The sequence below is a fragment of the Amblyraja radiata genome, chromosome 16 (assembly GCF_010909765.2).
Source record: "Amblyraja radiata isolate CabotCenter1 chromosome 16, sAmbRad1.1.pri, whole genome shotgun sequence".
Classification (NCBI taxonomy): Eukaryota; Metazoa; Chordata; class Chondrichthyes; order Rajiformes; family Rajidae; genus Amblyraja; species Amblyraja radiata.
The window spans coordinates 18,973,039-18,995,665 of NC_045971.1; the positions used below are offsets into that span (position 1 = coordinate 18,973,039).

At 44.8% G+C, this 22,627-nt stretch overlaps 1 protein-coding gene across 1 annotated transcript in view; it reads left to right on the forward strand.

Moving 5' to 3' along the window:
• The window catches only part of LOC116982016 (G protein-activated inward rectifier potassium channel 1-like), a 58,931-nt gene that overhangs the window by 17,349 nt on the left and 18,955 nt on the right, over positions 1-22,627 (forward strand). Inside the window, exon 2 of the mRNA XM_033035283.1 lies at positions 20,834-21,050. Within this exon, the coding sequence (XP_032891174.1) occupies positions 20,834-21,050 (217 nt within the window). The remainder of the gene's footprint in view (positions 1-20,833; positions 21,051-22,627) is intronic.

Sequence of the window (22,627 nt, forward strand, 5' to 3'; positions counted from 1 at the left end):
GGGAAAAGGCTTCAGATTGACTGCTATTTGACAGTGCACTACAGAGGCAAGTGCAGTCTCAGTGAAGTGTTTGTGTGATCTTTGATAGAATGTGCCTTACGATGTCCCATTGGAATCAGGCACTCTCATCTCTCCAATATTACCAAGCATGTACTAATTTTTCTTGTCTTTTGATCTACACCGCCAAATGAACCAAATACACAGGAGATGGATAAATCATTTACTCCCATGAATCAGATCGTGCCGCTCTGAGACCGGTTGTCAGAGGATGCGAGGGGGATTTGATTAAAAGATTGATTGAAAGATACAGCATGGAAAAAGACCCTTCAGCCCATCAAGTTCACTCCAACCATCCTTCACCATTAATTATAGTTCAGTTTAGTTTAGAGATGCAGCGTGGAAACAACTTCTTCGGCCCACCGAGTCCACGCTGACCAGCAAACCCCACACACTATCCTATACACACACTAGGGACAATTTATAATTTTAGCAAGCCAATTAACACGTCTTTGGAGGAAACGGGAGATCCCGGAGAAACCCAGGCAGGTCACGGGGAGAACGTACAAGCTCCGTAGACAGGGTCGAACCCGGGTCTCTGGCGCTGTAAGGCAGCAACTCTATCGCTGCACCACCATGCCACCCAACTGTTCACATGGATTCTATGTTATCCCACTTTCACATCCACTCTTTACAGGCCAGGGGTTACTTGATCATTTATTCATAGAGAGATACAGCAAGGAAACTAAACAACCCTTTGGTTCACTGAGTCCACGCTGACCATACATTCACACTTATCCCACACTCATCTAATCCATCTTTATTCTCTTCATATTGTCAAGAATTCTCCCTGGATTCTACCACTCACCTACATAAAAAGGACAATTTTAAAGCAGCCAATGAACCTACCGACCTTTGTGTCTTCGCGATGTGAGGGGAAACCAGAGCACCTGGAAAAAACCCACGCAGTCACAGAAAGAGCATGCCATCACCACACAGTCAGCACCTGAGGTCAGGATCAAAACCAGGTCCCCTCACTGCAAGTCAGTGGCTGCTACAGGTAGTGCCACTGTGCTGCCCCCCCAGTAGTAAATGGGTACCTTTTCTTGGCTGCGGTTTGCTGCTGTTGCACTATTGTCTGTAAGCGAGAACATTCTGGGGTGCAAGGATTGCCACAGAGACTTAAGGGCCTGTCCCACTGGGGCGTCATTTGCGCGTCACGCAGGTGGCGAATGAAGATTTTATGAATCCCAAAATCCTGGGGTGCCACGCGCAACCGCGCATCACTGCCTACGCCTCCACGCCTCACCACACGCCATGCGCGCATAATGAACGGCATGCGTTGTGACGCGTAAATGATGTCGCGTAAATGACGCGCAAATGACGCCCAAGTGGGACAGGCCCTTTAAGCACAAAAACCTGCGCAGACGCTGTGGTGAATTGTTGAGAGACTGCACACTACTTCTAAGGGTGCCTACATTCAGATGAAATGTTAAACCAAGGATGGATAGCCCCCCCCAAGTCAATGCACAACTTCTCATGGCACTATATTGAAGCACAGCAGGGCTATTGTCCCTCATGTTCGAGCCAATAATTATCTGCCAGTTGACATAATTAAAACAAATTATCTGGTCATTAAATCTAGCTATTCACTGGGGGGCAAATTGCTTTCTGCACTTCCTACTTTATTATCATCACAGCACTTCGGGATATAATTTAATAATAGTGGAAAGCTTGGAAAAATGAAAGGCTGCAAACATCCTTGTATACATTCACATCTTTTGTGGCACGGTGGCACAGCGATAGAGTTGCTGCCTTACTGTGCCAGAGACCCGGGTTCAATCCCGACTATGGGTGCTGTCTGTATGGAGTTTGTACTTTCTCCCTGTGACCGTGTGGGTTTTCCCCGAGATCTATGGTTTCCACCCACACTCCAAAGATGTACAGTTTTGTAGGTTAATTGGCTTGGTATAAATGTGAATTGTCCCTGGTGTGTGTAGGGTAGTGTTAATGTGCGGGGATCGCTGGTTGGTGTGGGCTCAGTGGGCCAAAGGGCCTGTTACCATGCTGTATCTCTAAACTAAACTAAACTAAACTTTTCATCTGTCCCTTCTTGAAGTACCTTGGCTGCAACAGGGAACCTAGCCCAAGATATTAAGATTCTGGTGGTTTGCGATAAGATCTGAATGTAGTTGAATCTGTCTTTCTCTTGCAAAGTTTTCAATACTTTCCTTGGTTTTGGGTTTATTAAAAGCAAACATTAAGTGCAAAAGGCAAAAGTCTAACAATAAAATTGTATTGGGCTATTTCACTGTATCCCTTATAGCTGCTTCAAATACCAATTGGGTCATTAATGAGGACTCAATGCTTGCTTCCAATCCAGCCTACTGCTTAATGCAATTGTAAATCTCAGACTTGGTTAACTTTGCAGATATTTCTTGTGGCATTTTGGAAGGGGTTGAAACCACAGTAGTTGAAAGATCCAGTGATCTTGTCTACAAACAGACCTTGCTTTGGTCATTGGTAGCAGGCGGACTGCAGAAGGGGATATGACTGTGAGAGCCCTCATGTAGACATAGTGTTCCTTTATCTTTATGTGGTAATCCGAGAGCACGTCGATCCAACCGGTACCTGACTGAGACTCTAGGTGTTGGAAGGAACGGCAGATGCTGGTTTAAACTGAAGGTAGACACAAAAAGCTGGACTAACTCAGTGGGTCAGGCATCATCTCTGAAGAAAACGAAGAGGTGGCGTTTCGGGTCGAGACCCTTCTTCAGACTGAGAGTCAGGGTAAAGGGAAATGAGAGATATGTAGATAGTGATTTAGAAAGATATAGAACAAATGGATGAAATACTTGCAAAAAGTAACAATGATCAGGGAAAGGTGGAGCCCACAATGGTCCATTGTTGGCTGTGGGCTAGGTGATAACGAGTTATACGGCCAGTGAAACTCAACAGGACGACAGTGAAACTAGAACGATAACTTAGGTGGGGGAGGGAAGGAGAGAGAGGGTTACTTGTAGTTAGATAAATCAATCGGTGGGCGGCGCGACTTTCGTCAGCAGCGGCCTCTGCAGTCCGTCTGCGTTTTTATTATTTTATATCTTATGTTTTTATGTAGTTTTTGTTATTTTTGTTGGGGTATGTGTGTGGGGGGGTGGGGGTGGTGTGGGGGGTGGACGCTGCTGCGACCCGACCACCGGAGTTTCGGAGGCTGCAACTGCGGGTTTGGCGGGCGGCACCGGGAGCCCGCGGGTCCCTGGAGGGAGACCGCTTTTCAGGGCTTCCGCAGCGGCGACTTCTCCCGCCCGAGTTGCGGGGTTGAAGAGCTCCTGGAGCGGGGCCTGACACCATCGCCCCATGCGGCTTGGAATGGCTGCGGGACTGCGAGCGCGCGCCGGGGGCTCTAACATCAAGAACCCGGTGTGCGACCTTGCATCACCCGGCGTGGCTTTAATGGCCGCGGGACAATTCGCCATCGCCCGCCGGGGGCTTTGACTTTGACTTTGACTCTGACATCGGGGGGGAGAGTGCAGTGGAGAGATAAGTTTTTTTGGCCTTCCATCACAGCAATGTGATGGATGTTTATGTAAATTATGTTGTGTCTTGGGTCTATTTGTTTGTAATGTATGGCTGCAGAAACGACATTTCGTTTGGACCTCAAGGGGTCCAAATGACAATAAATTGAATTGTATTGTATTGTATTGTATATTCATACCTCTGGGTTGCAAGCTGTCCAAACTGGGACTATAGGTGTTGGGTTTGGCTGCGAGAACAGTTGGGGGGGGGGGGGGGGGGGGGGGGGGGGGGGGGACTAAGTCTCAGAAGTGTGAAGGGTATTAGCATTGCATTGAAGGGTTAGACCCCTTGCATTCAATTTTAAAATGCATAATTATATACACAAAGTAGAATTGCTGAGGGGTTCAATGGCACATTGCTATGTTTTAGCACTATGTAATTAGATAGCATTTTATATCCGAAGAGAATTCTGATGAGGACCATTTCTAGGACTTTCCTGCATCACTTATGAAGTTGGCCAGGCTCTTCCTGGTACGGGTCACCCTTATGCACCTGATGTGATTATATCATTGCCCATGCCACGGCCCTTGTGGAGCACCATTGGCCACTCCTTGGAGAACAAGGTCTACTCAAAGCAAAGCTGGATCGGGACCTTTCTCATGTATGCCCTGGTTAGCTTTCATCCCTCCAAGGTCTTTCCAAGTGCTATTGTTACAGGAATCCTCCACTCTCTCTCTGATGCCTCTCTCAATATTTTAGAAGATTTAAGAGGATGTTACCAGGACTCTAGTGCCTGAGCTATAGGGAGAGTTTAAGCAGGCTAGAACTCTATTCCTTGGGGCGCAGGAGGATGAGGGGGTGATATTCTAGAGATATCCAAAATCATGAGAAGAATAGACCTGAGAAACGCACAGTTTTTTGCCCAGGGTAGGAGAATCGAGAACCAGTAGGTTTAAAGTGAGGGGGGGGGGAGAAAGATGAAATAGGAACCTGAGGGGTAACTTTTTTTAACAAGGGTTGTAGCTGTATGGAATGAGCTGCCAGAGGAGGTAGTTGAGGCAACATTTAAGGAGCATTTAGATAGGTTCTTGGATAGAATAGATTTAGAGGGATATGGGCCAGTGGGACTAATGTAGATGGAGCTTGTTGGTCAGAGTGGGCAAGTTGGGCTGAAAAGCCTGTTTCAGCGCTGCATAACTATATGACTCTGTACTCAGGAAACTCCAAGAAAAATCCCAGCCTTTGACTTTCACCCCCTGATCCAGCAATCTCTTGGGGGCTCCAATAATGGTCCCAACTTCTAACCCCTACCAATTAGCATGCTGTTACCCCAATCATAGACTACGAATGTCCTCTCCACCACACTCTGATTGTCAAGTCAAACTGAAATGCAAGAAACTTGCGAGCAGAGAAATGCTACAATTGAAATCACGAGACAGTGATTAGAGTGGGCGGAACCCCAGCCTGCCGAGTTCTGCCTGGGGGTCAAAAGGGCACAGAGCACCAGAAGCCAGTGAAGGAGAGACAAGAAACTTGCGAGCAGTGAATCCAGCAGTAAATCAAAAAGACTGTCCGAAAAGACTGCCGCGAGAGCCAGAAAAGGCAAGCAGGACTGATTTTTCTACAGACCCGATTGGCAGCCGGTTTTTCACCTGTTAAAGACCAAAACTGATAAAGACCTAAACTGATAAAAACTAATCTGCCAAAATAAAAGAAGGAGAAAATAAAAGGTGGAAAAGAAGTGTTTGGTCTGAGTGAATCCAGTTCATCATTTCGGGGTAGATAAATCAAATCCCTTTCAAGCGGGGAAACTGCAAAAATATTAGAAAACTTGACAGTGAAAAACCGCTGTGACCAGGAGATCTGGAAACAGTAGAAGACTTAACAGTGAAAAACCGGGCGGGGTCAGGAGGTCTGGAAACCTGGAAAAAAGACAGTTAAGTCAAGATAAAACATGGCTGATGAAGTTGCTGGAAAGTCAGCTGAGCAGCTCAAGCTGAAGAGGACAACAGCAAAACGGGCATTCTCTCGTCTTGTTAACAGCATCATTAGGAACCATGAAGAAATGTCTGAAGAGGAGCTCAGGAACAAGTTCAACAAACTCATGCAGGAGGCCGAAAAAGTCATGGAAGCCAATGACGATGTGGAGGCTGGACTCATTGCAGAGCTGGAGGCGGAGCTGGACGCAGAAGAAGAAACTGTGTTAACTGAACAGCAAAAAGCCGACCTGGCAAAGACTGCAAAGGAGTGTGAGTCGAAACTAAAAGAGGTCAAAGGGCTCATCCAGGACACTCTATGGGCAAAGTTTGGAAATGTTGAATTATCCACCTCACTACAGACAGCAGATGGTGCATGTGAACTTGCTGCTGCCACCGCACCATCAAATAGCAACCAAGAAGCATATGAATTCATGCTTAACCACCTGCAGACACTGGTAAAGACTGCAAAGGAGACGTATAGTCGGTGGAAACGTTGGGTCCCTCTGGATGAGCAAGAGAGCTTCCAGAAACACCTAAGAACACTCGAGCTTCTCGTCCCCAAGCTGGTTTCCAGGAAGGCTGACTTCATACAGGCAAGAATAAAGAAGGACGCTGAAGGATTAGCACAAGCGGCGAATGCTTTCAATTATCCTTCACCAGCCATCAGACTGAGGCCCACGGCCCTTCCTAAGTTTACTGGAAACAAGCGTGACTTTTATAGATGGAGGAAGGATTGGGAAGCACTGCAAAAGCAAGGTGAACCCACTGGATCAAATGAGGTGAATAAGGTTCAATTGCTGGACAGTCTGGAGGACAAAATTACAAGAGACCTCCGCCTCACAAGTTATAACACTGCAGATGATATCTTTCGTGTCCTAGAGAACCGGTTTGGAAATCAAACAGCTATTGCTATTGAGATAGTGGAGGAGCTTCAGAGAATCCCACCTGTCAGAGGACATCAGCCACGTAAAATAGTGGAATTAATTCAAGCTGTGGAAAAGGCGCTTAATGACTTGAGCGATCTCGGAGACACAGGCGCTATTAAAAATCCACTGATGACAAAATCAATTGAAACCAAGCTTCCAGAAACCCTTAAGAAGGAATGGCTGGTTTATGTAGCTGACAAGAGGAATGGTGTGGCACCAGAGAAACGGTTTGACAGTCTCTTGTCATTTCTCAAAGAGCAGGAGAGCATATACGAACAGCTCGAGCAACTGAGGGACGAGGAGCCGAGTAGAAAGGAAACTCGGACTGAACCAAGACATGCCAGAACCAAGTCTACCAAGTCAGAAAATGACCACACAAGTTGTGTAGTCTGTGGTGACGTAAAGCATAAAAGGAAGCTGTACTTCTGCAAGCAGTTTCGAGGGCTAAAGCTGACAGAGAAAAGAGCTGCAGTAAAGAAGTTGGGAGCATGCAAAAAGTGTCTTGAAGTTCATGATGATGGTTCATACTGCAAACCTGCATATCTGTGTAAAAATCAAATCTGCAAGGATGAACAGATTCCTGAGCATCATTTTTATCTGTGCCCCAATTATGAGATGAGGAAAAGCAGTGTGGATCAGAGAAGGAGTAAATTTGGTCCAGAGGAAGATAAAAGCAAGAAGAAATATACAGTGGACCAAGAGGAGTTTTTCAGCAAACTTCCACCAGAATTGGCAAAACAATGCCGAGATGTGTTCTCCAACACTGCATCAAGAGCCTTCAACACTGCAAAGCATCAGCCAAGCCTCCTAAAGGAAGGTGGACTGCAAGAGCATCCAGTGATTATGATGCTTTTGGAGGTCATAGCAAATGCTGGACAAAAGGTTGGGACATTAATTGACTTGGCTTCAGATACCAACTACATAACTCACAAGGCTGCGAGTAGACTGAACCTTAGGAGTGAAGACATCACGCTTATCGTCCATGGAGTTGGGGGGATGAAGGTCCACGTAGAGACAATGCGCTACCTTCTAAAGATCCGAGTGAAGACTCCCAAGGGCACACTCAAGTCGCACCAGTTAGTTTGTTATGGATTGGACAGCATCGCAGATGTTCACAAACATGTGACACCACAGCAGCTGCAAAAGTTCTTTCCAGACGTCCCACTTGAGGAACTTGTGAGACCAAAAGAGATACATTTGCTCATAAGCCATAGAGAAGGTCAGCTAGCGCCTCAGAGGATTAGAACTGTTGGAGATCTCATTCTGTGGGATGGACCACTGGGAAAGACTGTTGGAGGTTGTCATCCTGAGCTGTTGAGAAGCTTACCATGTCAGCCCACATGTCCAAAACACACTTCGCAAGATCAATGAGAGCAGCTGCTTTAAAGTATGAGGAGCTCACTGCCCCAGTCCCTGAGGAACTTTCACCAAACGGACAGGTCGCCGTCAAAGTTCAGAAGTCACGCACATCAACCGCCAATCGGGACTTCTTGGATTGGTGGAAGTGGGATAGCATTGGAGCAGCATGCGAGCCAAAGTGCGGGGGTTGCCGCTGTGGAAACTGCCAGCCAGGCGGAAAAGAAATGACTCTTGCTGAAGAGAGAGAGCTCGAAGTGGTAAGGGAAGGCCTCACCTACGTAACAGGAGACCGTCACAGTAAAGACCCACATTGGCATGCTAGCTATCCTTGGTTGGAAGACCCAGCTTCTCTACCAAATAATAAAAGTACAGTGGAAGCCACATTTCTCAGGACGGAGAGGCAGCTATCCAGAGAACCTGAATGGAAAAGTGCCTACACAGCTCAGGTGCACGACATGGTGGACTGAAAGGCTGCAATCAAATTGTCCGAAGACATGATTGCAAATTGGAAGGGACCAGTGTGGTATGTGAGTCACCTTATTGCTCCAAACCCCCACTCTGTCACAACCCCAGTGAGACTAGTGTGGAACAGCAGCCAAAAGTGCAATGGTGTCAGCTTAAATGATTTGCTGATGAAAGGTCCAGACGTCCTCAACCAAATTCGCGCCGTCCTCCTCAGATTCAGAGGCGGAATCTATGCTGCTCTGGGAGACATAAAGAAGATGTATAACTCAGTCTGGTTGGAGGACCGTGAAGTACACCTACACAGATTCCTCTGGCGAGATTCCGAGGACGAGGAGCTGGGAGAGTATGCTATCACAAGAGTGAACATCGGAGACAAACCTGCGGGGTGCATTGCACAGTTGGCAATGCGTGAGACTGCTAATCTTCCTTCTTTTACCCACCTCAAGGATGAGCAGCAAGTACTCCAGAAAGACAGCTATGTTGACGACATCCTCACATCTCACAACAGCCTCGACCAGTTGAGAATCATCACAGCAAATGTGGAACAAATCCTAAAAGCTGGTGGGTTTGAGCTCAAGCCTTGGGTTCTGTCTGGCCAAAGTGGGAGGAAGGAGGACAGTGATGCTTTAAAGAAAAGCAAAACAAAAAGCATGATCCTACCAAACCAAATGCATGATGATGATAACAAGGCACTTGGTCTGGGCTACATTGTTGAAGAGGACATGCTCCACGTTATGGTGGGAATCAATTTCTCCAAGAGAAAGAAAAGGATGCGGCTTGGTCAAAGCCTTCTACAAGAGCAAATCAAAACTCAGACGCCAAATCCCCAAACAAGAAGAGAGCTTCTCAGCCAGGTAGCAGGGCTATATGACCCCATCGGCATAGTGGCTCCTGTTAAGCAAAAGGGAGAGATTCTAGTACGCAGAGCTTTCCAAGAAGCAAAAGAGGGAAGCTGTTCGGTCAGAGACACATGGGACATGGCACTCTCAGATGGACTCAGGGAGGATGCAATTAAGCTCTTTGAAGAGTACGAACAACTTGGAAAAGTCAAGTTCGTCAGGGCACTGACTCCCTCTTGCTCCGCAACTGAACCCTTGGGAATCACCTTTTCTGACAGAAGTGAGCACACCTACGGGGCAGTGATGTACGTGAGATGGGATTCAGACCATGGCCCAATTGTCAGACTTGTGGAATCCAAGGCCAAGTTAACTCCCTTGGACCACAGAGGAGACGCTGTTAAAGCAGATATGTGCGGAGCAGTGTTCACCTCACGCTTAAAGAAGTATTTTGAGCTACACAGTCAAATTCAAGTGGAGAAGTGGTATCATCTTGTGGAAAGCCCTAAACAATCCAAAGTGGGAGGCCATCTCTTTGACAGAAGTCATTACAATAAGAGAACAAGAAAATGCTCTAAAATACAATTTTTTTTGAGCTGCGCAATTGGGCACAACTTTCCCAAGCACCACAACAGTTCGACTGGTAGCCTATAAAGACCAAGTTCAAACCTAGACTTCAAAGTTTGACTTTAAAGCGTCGATCTCCCAAGTGGTTCCATTGGAAGATCGAGTGGGAGGTGTCAAGTCAAACTGAAATGCAAGAAACTTGCGAGCAGAGAAATGCTACAATTGAAATCACGAGACAGTGATTAGAGTGGGCGGAACCCCAGCCTGCCGAGTTCTGCCTGGGGGTCAAAAGGGCACAGAGCACCAGAAGCCAGTGAAGGAGAGACAAGAAACTTGCGAGCAGTGAATCCAGCAGTAAATCAAAAAGACTGTCCGAAAAGACTGCCGCGAGAGCCAGAAAAGGCAAGCAGGACTGATTTTTCTACAGACCCGATTGGCAGCCGGTTTTTCACCTGTTAAAGACCAAAACTGATAAAGACCTAAACTGATAAAAACTAATCTGCCAAAATAAAAGAAGGAGAAAATAAAAGGTGGAAAAGAAGTGTTTGGTCTGAGTGAATCCAGTTCATCATTTCGGGGTAGATAAATCAAATCCCTTTCAAGCGGGGAAACTGCAAAAATATTAGAAAACGTGACACTGATAGTTCTCACCCTGCCCCTCTCAATACAAGTGACACTTGCCACAGAGGATCTTTAACTAAACTTATGCTGCATTGCCTATCCAACTCAACTATTTTGGATTGGTACATAGATAGGAAAGGTTTAGAAGGACAAAGGGTGGTGTGTGTATGGAATGAGCTGCTGGACGAGGTAGTTGAGGCAGGTACTATCGCAATGGTTAAGAAGCATTAAGATAAGTACATGGATAGTATAGGTTTATGGGCCAAACGCAGGCAGGCAGGACGAGTGTAGATGGGGCACAGTGGTTGGCATGAATAAGTTGGGCTGAAGGACCTGTAACCGTGTAGACGATATACTATTGAGGAGTTGCACCCTCAGTGTATGCAACTTTTGAACATTCACCTTTCAAGTGAACGATATGCCCAACGGGTGTAAAGATGATTAATTAGCCTGTCAGTCATGTCAATGCTATAAATTACTGAGTTTGATTTAATGCACCTACTTTATATGCAGCAGCTCACCACATTTTTATGAAGGAGCTTACTTCATTGTAATGGGTGAAATTGCTGCAGGTTCTTTTATATTCTCACCTTCTTTCTTCACATTTGTGATTGACTTTACTTTGGTAACAGTATGATCTTTTTACTGTGGTGCAGACACCCATCATGCCTGTTTCCAACTCAGCGATTGATGTTCGAAGTAAATTCATCACAATGGCAGTAAATAGCAGCAGAACAGGAACCCAGCGCATCTTTATCTGTCACATGAATTGAGACGGTGTAGTTGAATCCTTTTGAACACAGAAAGGCTTTTTCAACATGAACAGCCTCTCAATAATAATAATGATAATAATAATAAACTTTATTTATAAAGCACTTTAAACAACCACAGTTGCCACAAAGTGCTGTACATGAGAACTCATGGACAAAAAGTTATTACAAACCATTAAAAACCGTAAAACGAAGGACTAAAAACAGTAAAAATTAAAAGACATTAAAAGCACTAAGAACAGGAGCAATGCCTCAGCCAGTGTCGAAAGCCAGAGAATAAAAATGAGTTTTTAGGGAGGATTTGAAGATGGACAGTGAGGGGGCCTGTCTGATGTGCAACGGCAAGGTGTTCCAGAGTGCCGGAGCAGCAACAGATAAGGCTCTATCCCCACTGAGCTTCCGCTTAGACCTTGGCACCTCAAGGAGCAGCTGATCAGCTGACCTGAGGCACCGGGCAGGAGCATATAGGTGGAGCAGCTCAGAGAGGTAAGGCGGGGCGAGCCCATTCAACGATTTGAAAACAAATAAAAGAATTTTAAAATGAACTCGAAAGTGCACTGGGAGCCAGTGAAGGGAGGCCAAAATTGGTGTAATGTGCTCCCTCTTTCGAGTTCCGGTCAACAGGCGAGCGGCAGCATTTTGAACCAGCTGGAGACGAGCCAATGAAGCTCGTGCGACTCCAGAGTAGAGTGCGTTACAGTAATCCAGCCTAGATGTAATAAAGGCATGGATTACTGTTTCAAAATGCTGCCGCTCGAGGATGGGCTTCACCTCAATATCAAAATGATTATATTGTAGCTTGGTTTTGTCACTTATCCCTGTTTGAGGCATAAAGAAGACTGGGTAAACCTGACAATGACACCATTAATTTGGAAAAATAGACACAAAGTGCTGGATGGTCAGGCAGCATCCTTGGAGAACCTGGACAGGTGATGTTTCGGGTCAGGACCCTTCCTCAGAAGGTTTCTACCCTTTACCTGGACTACATGAAACTAGTCAACAGAGTCTAATTTGTTGACGTCAATAACAGATGCCAATAAGTCTAATGTTTGAGACAATTTGACTTATTCAGTAACTATGTTTGCGTTAGGTATTTAGAACATTTAATTTGACTGCAGAAGCTGCTCATCCATTAAAATTCCAATTTAAAATACTATAGTTTAGAACAAAACCTATTTTGCTGAGAAATAATTAATTATGATGCTGTTTAATTTTATACATTTTATCTTAAAGCCTTTATTGCATGATTTTCTTGTGGGAAATAAATTTCAGTTCATTATCCAAGATGGCAGAAAGGATGTTAACTGCAATTCTAATCACCATTCAATCTTAATAATGATCTTTCAAAATTAAGCAAGTGAGCTTTAATAGTAAGATTAAACGAGAACTTATCAGTTTGAAGTTTGATCTGTATTTTATGAGGAGTTACGATGAGGGATTACGTGAAGAAGAAGCCCGCCAGGACGCATGCGTGTCATTCTTCAAAGCAGCGGTGTGAAATCACAGATAACTATAATGACTAAACATAGTAAGATTAGAGAAGAGATACCAGTTAAGTATATGATCAAGGGTGGGAGCGGAGGGCACGTAATCCCTCATCGTAACTCCTCATAAAATACAAATCAAACTTCAAACTGATAAGTTCTCGTTTAATCTTACTATTTTACTTCGGAGTCACGTGAGTGACTACGTGAAGATTTTAAAGCTCTGTGATTTAATGCCGTGGAAACGAGTCCATGCATCACGTCTGCCTTGATGACTGTAGGAGGAATTGTGTTAACATAATTTGGACATGAATTCGACATTGAAATCATAAAATTTATTAACACGAATTTATAACCCCTTTTTGTGGGTTTAAATTAATTTACAGAACTTAAAATTGTTTCTGCAAACGTTCCAGGTTTCATTACTGGTTTATTGTAAAATAATTGGAATGTTTTTTCCCCCCAGACCATCCTGCTGCCTTGAGGATTTGGTCCATTGGGACATCCAACTGTATTGCTGCCGATGTAGCTGCAGCCCTGGTGGAATGAGATTTAAAATATTAGTATCCACCCCAGCCTGTGTTAGCACCTGTTTCAGCCATCTTGAGATGGTCTGGACCGTCATTCTTTTGTATGGTTGCTAGTGGCTGACCAAAAAGTGCCTTCTCATTGCCTCTTAGGATTTTCGTTTTCTCCATGTATAATGTAAGATGTCTTACTATACACAGACGGTCATCTGTTGGGTATGACCTAAATTGTATATTGAGGCCTGCTGATCCCTGTCTGTTCTGCTTACTAACTCATAGATATGAAACGTAATATTTTCTGTTGAGGAAGTCATGTTGTCCAGTCTTAGTTTATGCAGTGACTGTACCCTCTGTGCCGTGACCAATGCCATTAGCATGACTGTTTTTAATGTCAGTCTGTGTAGGGACAGAGCTGTTGCTGGAGACCAATTCCTGAGCATCTTCAGGATAATAATTACAACCCATATTTGGGAGTACCTGGTTCTTGGGGGATTAGTATTAAAAATTCCCCTCATAAATTTTGTTACCAGTGGGTGAGTCCCAACAGAGTAACGCTCTGTCCCCTGCCATATGTAAGTCGATAGGGCACTTCTGGCGCAGTTGATGGCACTGTAACTGAGCCCCTCATCATAGTGGAGGCCTGCCAGATATTCCAGAACAGACGGGATGTTCATGTCTCTGTAGGTGATGTTGTTTTTATGGCAGTGCATCGCCCACTTCCTGATATAGACCAGATACTGTTTTTTGGTTGACTGTCTTTGGGCCGCCGAGATCATGTTCACTGTTCGGTCCGTCAGTCCCAGTTGTAGAAGAGGTGTTTTTATAACTCTACAAATTAATAAGTTCAAATGTTTATGGCATGGGTGGCTATCTCTTGTTACGGGATGTAGCAATAAATCTGGTCTATGTGGGATGGTGATACATGGTTCTAATACCATGTTTAATACGACTGGGAACCATGGTTGAGTAGGCCAATCGGGTACTACCAATACCAGACGCAGAGTCTTGTTGTATTTTCCTTAATACCCGATTGATGAGGCAGAAAGGAGGGAATGCGTAAATAAACAATCCCCCCCCCCCCCCCCCCCCCCCCCCCCCCAATGCAGCGAAAATGCATCTGTCACCACTGCCCCATGGTCTGGTTCCCATGAAACATAATTTGATAACTGGTGGTTAAGTCTGGATGCGAATAGATCGATATCTGGTGTTCCATATTTTGCTGTAATATCAGCAAATACTTTTTTATTCAACATCCATTCGGTGTTTTTATTAAATTTGCGTGACCTGGTGTCTGCCACTAAATTTAGTCTTCCTGGTAGGTAAGTGGCTGATATCCAAATATCTCTCTGGATACACCATTGCCAAATTGTATTAGCCAGATTGTCACATGATGTCGATTTGTTTCCACCCATGTGGTTAATGTATGCTACCACGGTGGTATTGTCTATCTGTAATCTAACATGCTGGTGATATGACCCCGTACAATATGACTTTAGGCCATGTAATGCACCCAACATTTCCAGGTAGTTTATGCCCAGTGTGAGTAATAATGATGCCTCCTGAGCAGTCCATCTACCTCCACAGCTGGTGATGGTATTGGTGGCTCCCCACCGAAGTGCACTGGCATCAGTTTGTAGTACCATGGAAGGATTACTGACAATGATTGGATTGGAACAAAGCCAGATGTTATCTATCCACCATTTTAGTTCCATTTTAGCTTGATTGGTAGTTTCATAGGTCTGTCAAAGTGACCTGCATTAATTTGGAGTGCTTGTATTTTTGCTCTCTGTAAGTTTAGGTAATGTAGAGGTCCAAATTGTGTGGCTGGAAAGGCAGCCACCATTTTGCCAATTACTTTTGCTACCAATCTGATAGATGGTTTGCTGATGTCAATGAGATCATTGCAAGCCTCTATTAAATCTCTAGCCTTTCCCTTAGGCAGAGTCACCGACATGTGAACTGAGTCAATGGTGAAACCCCAAATAGTCCATAGTAGTGGAAGGCGTTAGTTTAGATTTAACTGGATGGATAATAAATCCCAGTTTTTCAAATAACTGTTTTGTGGCTGTTACAGTTTGTTTGGCCAATTCCAAAGTTTTGCCCACAATGAGTATGTCATCTAAATATGCCATGACCATGTGTTTACGTTTCCGTAGAGACGCTAGGGCTGGTTTCAAAATTTTTGTGAACAGCCTGGGGATGATGATAAACCATTTGGCAGTGCTTTATACTGCCAGTGTTGTCCCATCCAGTTGAATTTTAAGTAACATCTGTGGTCACCTCGTATAGGCACTGAATAGTAAGCATCTTTTAAATCGATGCTGGCCATGAAGTAACCTTTGGAAATTAATTGTTTAGCAGTAACAAAGGTATCCATTTTGTCAGATCTATGATGATGCGACAACCACCATCTTTTTTGTTTTTGATAAATATATTGGACACGAATTCTAACGTGTTGAGTTTTCTCAATTACACCTTTTATGTAAAGCCGTTCCAGTTCAGCTTGCGCTTTTGATTTTTCTTTATCAGAAGGCACGAACATTCGGTTCAGTATATGTTGAACTGGAGGGCTGTACTTGTGTATAAACTCTATTGTATATCCCTGGATACTGCTTAAGATGTAAGTATCGGTTGTTAACATGCTCCATGCCTTCAGAAAAGAGTGTAATCTCCACCCAACCTCCATGCTCCCTGTATTTTGTAGGGAACCAGACCCACCTACCTCCATAGTTACCAGTGGCAGGTTTACTTCTTTTTGTAGGTTCTTCACTGCTGTTGTTGCGCTGGTGTCTGGATTTTCGGTTTGGTTGGCGTTGGAGGTCCCCGCATTTTCCAAAAAGGCCGGCCTGGGACATGGCCTAAAAAAGACTCATGTTTTGAGTACCGGGCCTTCGAGCTTTCACCAGTTCTGCTGGTGGGTGCGTAGGGTGCTGTCTTTGGCTGTAGTGGGTTCCAGTAGGTTCTCTTGTTCCTGCACCCCTTGCACACTTGTCTTTCCTTCTATGGACGCCTCTTCCAGGTCAGCCCAGAACTGACCCGCAGTGCTCCCCTCTGATGAGGTAGAAGCACTGTGCAGCCCTTCAAGAGGTACTGCTGTGGGTTTATCATAGGGCCCACAGTGACCCGACTCCAACTCCCGGTGTCTGTCACGTTGGAGCAAATGCTCCAACACACCGCTCCATCCGGCTCCAGCGCTCTCGGGCGCTGGCCGCCCGCGGTTGTTCAAAGTTGGACTCCTCTGAGTCCACGACCTTGTTTGTTTTTGTGTCTAGCCTTACCGCCCGGCCGCGTGGATCTGGCCGGTGCGGAGGCGACATCGGGCACAGCTGATCCCACTATGGGTGATCCAAGTGCCGCTGGCTGCTGCTGGCTGCCCGCTGCTCCGCGGTCCTCCCTCACCAGCTTTGTCCTTACTGCCCTTCCGTGGAGTGGATCTGGCCGGTGCGGAGGCGACATCGGGCACAGTTGATCCCATCTAGCCCACCAGCTTTGTTGCAGCCCGTTGGTTTCTCCACCTGTAATCAGCATGGTAAAAACACAAAAAGACCGCAGCTCTTACCTGCAGGTCCAGGTTAAAATTGTCACTACGGGGGAACGTCGTTCCACCCCGTCTCCTGCCGTTTTTGACTTGTCCAAAAAGTCGACAGCCCCATTTGAATAGTCTCCCGCCCGGCCGTGGTGTTCTGGCCGGCGCGGGACCAAATGTCGGCACAGCTGATCCCTTACGGGGCTTGTGCCTTCAGCTGCTGCTGGCTCCCGCAACTTCGCGGTCCTTCCCAGCCAGCTTCACTCGCAGCACTTGTGGACACTATTTTGTCCAGCTTCCCCCCCTGTGAAAAAACAGCGCGGGGAACAAAACTACCGCAGAGTAAATTTCTTACCTGCAGGTCGCGGTTTCAAACTTACCGCTGCGGGGGAACGCTCCCCCCCGCCTGTCGTTTCGCAAGCGTGAAGCGATATGACACGCATGCGTCGTGGCGGGGTTCTTCACGTAGTTACTCACGTGACTCCGAAGTAAAATGAACTGATTAAAGGGTATGAATGTGGAAAATGTATTTACAGTAATTTATCTTCGGTTGCTACATCTATGCAATGCTCTGATTAGATCCTATCTGGAGCACCCTCTACAAGGCTTCATTCAATTATAAAGTCATAGTCATAGTGACTTAGCTCATATCAGAGAGAGTCGTTTAGTCAGAGAGCTGTGCAGTATAGAAATGGGCCCTTCACCCCACCTTGTCCATGCAACAAAACTGGCACATTGGGCATATCCAATTGCCTGCATTCGGACCATAGCCCTCTAAACCCTTCCTATCCATATACCTGTCCAGATCTTTTAAAAGTCGCAATTGTATCTGCTTCGATAGCTTCCTCTGGCAGCTCATTCCGGATAGGGATTACCCTCTGAGTGGAAAATGTTCTCACTGATGTCCCTCTTAAATCTTCTTCCTCTCATCATTAGCCTATGCCCTCTCATTTGAGAATCCTCTACTCTGTAGAGACTGTGAGTGTTCACTTTCTGCATGCCCCTAATGATCTTGTAGCCTCAGCCTGGTTTAGTATATATGGAAATGGAAAATGTTGCCCAGCAAGTTAGGTGGCATCTGTCAAGAGAGGGCAAAATAAAGTTTCCATGAGAATCTCTGTCATCTTGTGCTGTCACCCCTTTGCCATTTGTCATTAACTCATTCAACGTTCTTGGTATCCTGTCTCACCCATCTTTCTCAATGTTCTAAAACGTACTTTATCGCTAACAACTCTAGAGTTTGATCATCATAATGAAAGATCATTACAATGAAACATTCACGTTGTTTCTCTCTCTGCAGATGTTGCTTGACCTGCAACATATTTCCAAAACTTTCTGCTTTTATTTCAGATTCCCAGCAATTGCATTATATTGCTTTTTGCCATATTTTGTTATGTGGGGAGTTGAGGGATGTAAGCAATTAGTGTCATGATGCAAGTTGGCCATGAATTAACTTGACATTGGAAAATACTGGGGTGGGGGGAAGGTGTAGGTGGTTGAAGGTTTAACTCATTCCTTCCTGGATATAAAATGGAAATATTTAGTTTGTGTTGAAGTCAGTAAGTGAAATGGCTGGAGATACAAGGACCTGCAGATGCCGGAATCTTGAGCAAAATACTAGGTGGTGGTGCAACTCAGCAGGTCAGGTAGCATCTGTGGAGAAAATGGATAACAGAGTCTGAAAAAGGTTCCGGACTCAATACATCGTATGGAATCAATACGTCCCTGCTGCCTGACCGGCTGAATTACTCCAGCACTTTGTGTTTTACTCAAGTTAAATTACAGATTCTTTAAAACCCTAAGGATGGCACTTTGAACATCCTGTTCCCAAAAAGAAACACATTTCCATGAGTAAGATATGTAATGATGATTGGGTTTATTGGTCTTTTTTTCGTGTTTGTTATTCAAGGTATTTTCTACAATGGAAAGTGACAAATTAATGTCATGAGTAATAAGCCAGTGTTTGGGCTGTAAAGAGCAACGTCAGGCCATCAGTGAGGGCAGAGGGTGGTGACAACTGATGGAACAGCGGGCAAGGAAGGGTTCCTCCTCTGCCTCAAATCCGCAGAGATTAGTTTCACACTTTCATTATTTACGATGCTGCTATTTCCAAATCTTGCTTTGCACAGTAGTGCAGCGGTAGAGTTACAGTACAACGCCAGAGACCCGGGTTTGATCCTGACTACAGGTGCTGTCGGTACGGAGTTTGTATGTCCTCCCCATGACCTGCATGGATTTTCTCTGAGATCTTCAGTTTCCTCCCACACTCCAAAGACGTGCAGGTTTGTAGGCTAATTGGCTTGGTATAAATGTAAATTTCCCTAGTGTGTGTAGGGTAGTGTTAATGTGAGGGGGTCGCTGGTCGGTGCGGACTCGTTGGGCCGAAGGGCCTGTTTCCATGCTGTATCTCTAAAACTAAATCAAAAAACTAAATTTAAACTCAGGAAGCCTAGTTTCTTTCACTATCAGCTTTAGGGTGCCACTTTCATTAGGCTGGCCCTGGTTAAAAATGAAGGTGGGTTGCCTGATCAACCAGCTGGTAGGAGTTTGATGCAACTGAAATGCTCCCCGCTCTGTTTCAAGCAGCAGTTAATATTAATATTAAAGCCAGGCCTCAAAAAGATAGGTTTTGACAGTAAACCAATAGTTTTATTGACTGGTTGGTGCCAAGTGTACTGACACCAATATTTTAAAACTGAATTCAAATTCTAAAACTGCCATTCTAAGAGTAGATTGATGGATTCCCAGTTAAAAAAAGATACTTGCTACACTGACTTATACATCTCTGTTTTACCACTCCAGCTTCATAACCATTGGGTTATTCTACCCCATTATCACTCTTCTGTATTAACTAATCTAGCTGGTTAACACCTGTATATATTCAATAACACAACTAGGACATTAATTTCGACCTTATTAGTTTTACTAACCTAGTTTTACTAACTAACTACACTTCTAGAATCAAAAGTTCCAAATGAGAGTGGAAGCATAATTTTCATTTGTATATCCTAATTAGTTTCCTAAAATCCTAATCAGATTATACCAGGAAACATTAAATCTCACTTTCTTGGTTCTTGGGTACATGCCAAGAAGACACAAAGTGCTGAAGTAGCTCAGCAGGTCGGGCTGCATCTCTGAAGAACATGGATAGATGAGGTTTCATGTCAGGACCCTTCTTCAGTCTGCCTGACCCGCTGAGCTACTCCAGCACTCTGTGTCTTCTTTTGTAAACCAGCAACTGCAGTTCCTTGTTTCTTGGGCCTTGTTTCCGGAGCCTGCAAGGAATGCTCTCTTCTCCTGCCTAGAAGTGAGTTAAATATTGGACCTACTGTATCTGTGAACTAAACCATGCTTACTTCTCACTTCAAACTATTGGAGTAATTTGGCAGGTCAGGCAGCATCTCTGAAGAAAGAGGAGATTAAAAAAATTACGGAGTTGTAAAACTCAAACAAATTATCAAGTTTAAACCCAGAGGGTTGTGAATCTGTAGAATTCTCTGCCACAGAAGGCAGTGGAGGGCAATTTGCAGGGTGTTTTCAAGATAGTTCGATATAGCTCTTAGGGTTAATGGAATCAAGGGATATGGGGAGAAAGCAGGAATGAGGTTGGATGATCAGCCATGATCATATTGAATGGCGGCGCTGAATGGCCTACTCCTGCGCCTATTTTCTATGTTTCTATGTTAAAATGAAAGTCAACTGACCAATTTTCTTTTCTGAAAACTACAAACAGTCATGGAGGTGAATAAATGAGATGCAGATTGACATGTTTAAGAAAGAACTGCAGATGCTGGAAAAATCAAAGGTAGACGAAAAAGCTGGAAAAACTCAGCGGGACAGGCAGCATCAATGGAGATAATGGAGATAAGACCCTTCTTCAGACCAATGTCGGGGGGGGGGCCGGAAAAAGAAAGGAAGAAGTGGAAACCGTAGATTGACGCGGTCAGAGAGTCGGCGACTAAACCGTCTCCCCCACCTGGTTTGACAGATGAGGAGGGGGCTGTAAACCCCCAGCAGGACCAAAACCAAGACCTGTGAAAGGGCGGATGAGCTCATAGCGAGCCAACGGCCATTCACACTTTAGTAGAAGTTGCGATCAATGTCGTACATAGCATTGTAAGGCACCGTGCCCGTTGATGTTTTCAACGATGATGATGATGATTGTATAAAGAGGGGATGGTCTATTTAATAATCAAGCAGGAAAGTTACATTGAACTGGTTCCAATAATAATATTGTTTTATCTCTCATGTGTTCAGTCCAGGCAGACCCCAGAAGGAGAGTTCTTACCCCTGGATCAGTGTGAGTTGGATGTCGGCTTTGGCACTGGTGCCGACCAGCTGTTCCTTGTTTCACCTCTGACTATTTGCCATGAAATAACCCCTGCCAGCCCCTTCTTTGATCTATCCCAACGATCTCTCCGAAGTGATCAGTTTGAGATTGTGGTGATACTGGAAGGAATTGTCGAGACTACTGGTAAGTCCGTTTATTTCTGCAGGTCGTTAACATATTTTATTTCCTCTTTGTATAAAATCAATAATACTTCCAACTGCCTCCTGTGTCCTTTTACTCATTAAGATTTTTCATTGTGGAATGTCACTGGACCTACTTTTTAAATGAGCTTGAATGAGGGCAGAGAATGTTTACAAGGATGCTGCCAGGACTCACAGGCCTGAGCTACAGTGGACAGATTTACAGCTTTATTCCTTAGAGCACAGGAGGCTGAGGGATGATCTTATAGAGGTGTATAAAAAGATTTATTAGGAACTGGGGACTGTGAAACAAAGGTGCTGGGGACGTGAAACAAGCAACAAGCTGGAATCTTGAGCAAATCATTGCTTAGTTTGGGAACAGCTCCATCCAAGACCGCAATAAATTACAGCGAATTGTGGATACAGCCCAGACCATCACACGAACTGACTTCCTTTCTAATCACTCCATTTATACCCCACGCTGCCTCGGCAAGGCCAGCAGCATAGTCAAGGATGAGTCGCACCCAGGCCACTCCCTCTTCTCCCCTCTTCCATCAGGCAAAAGGTATAGAAGTGTGAAAACGCACACCTCCAGATTCAGGGACAGTTTCTTCCCAGCTCTTGTCAGGCAACTGAATCATCCTACCACAACCAGAGAGCAGTGCTGAACTATTACCTACCTCATTGGTGACCCTCGGATTATCCTTGATCAGCCTTTGTTGCTTTTACCTTGCACTAAATGTTATTCCTTTATCATGCGTCTATACACTGTAAATGGCTCGATTGTAATCATGTATTGTCTTTCTGCTGAATGCAACAAAAGCTTTTCACTGTACCTCGGTACACGTGACAATAAACTAAACTGACCTGAAGTGCTGGAGTAATTCAATCGGTCAGGCAGTATCTGTGGAGGGACCGTTCTTCAGAGTGATTGTGGTAGGGGACAGAAAGCTGGGAAAGAGAGGTAGAGACAGGACAAAGCCTGGCAAATGCTAGGTGCATATAGGTAAGGGGGTTGATTAGCAAATGAGTGGATAAAGGCTGGAGCTGAAAATCAGACAAAGGGCGACCAACAAAGACAAAAGAGTGTTAGTTGAGGAATGAAGGGGAAGTGAAATGTAAAGCCAGAGGGATGGATATACGTAGGTAAAAAGGGGATGAGAAAGTGTTATAATCCTCTTGTTCTTGAGAAAAGACATGAGTAACCCAGCAAAACCTTCAAGTAAAGCAATCCATCATTTTGCTTTAAAAGTCAATCAGAAGAATCTGGTTGCTTGCTATCCTTTATTTCATCAGCACAATGTATGTTTTTATTACATTTCAATCGCACAAAAGTACTGAGGGAAAAATTGCTGCCAGGCCTAACATGAACCATTCAGGAGGGTCCCGACCAGAAACGTCACCCATACATGTTCTCCAGAGATGCTGCCTGACTCGTTGAGTTACTCCAGCACTTTGTGTCCTTTTATGCAAAACAGCATCTGCAATTCCTCATGTCTATATTCTCTACTTGGTTTGTTGTTTATGTGGCATCGGTTGCAGTCAGCGGTTGGAACGCAACATACCAACCTAGTTGAGATA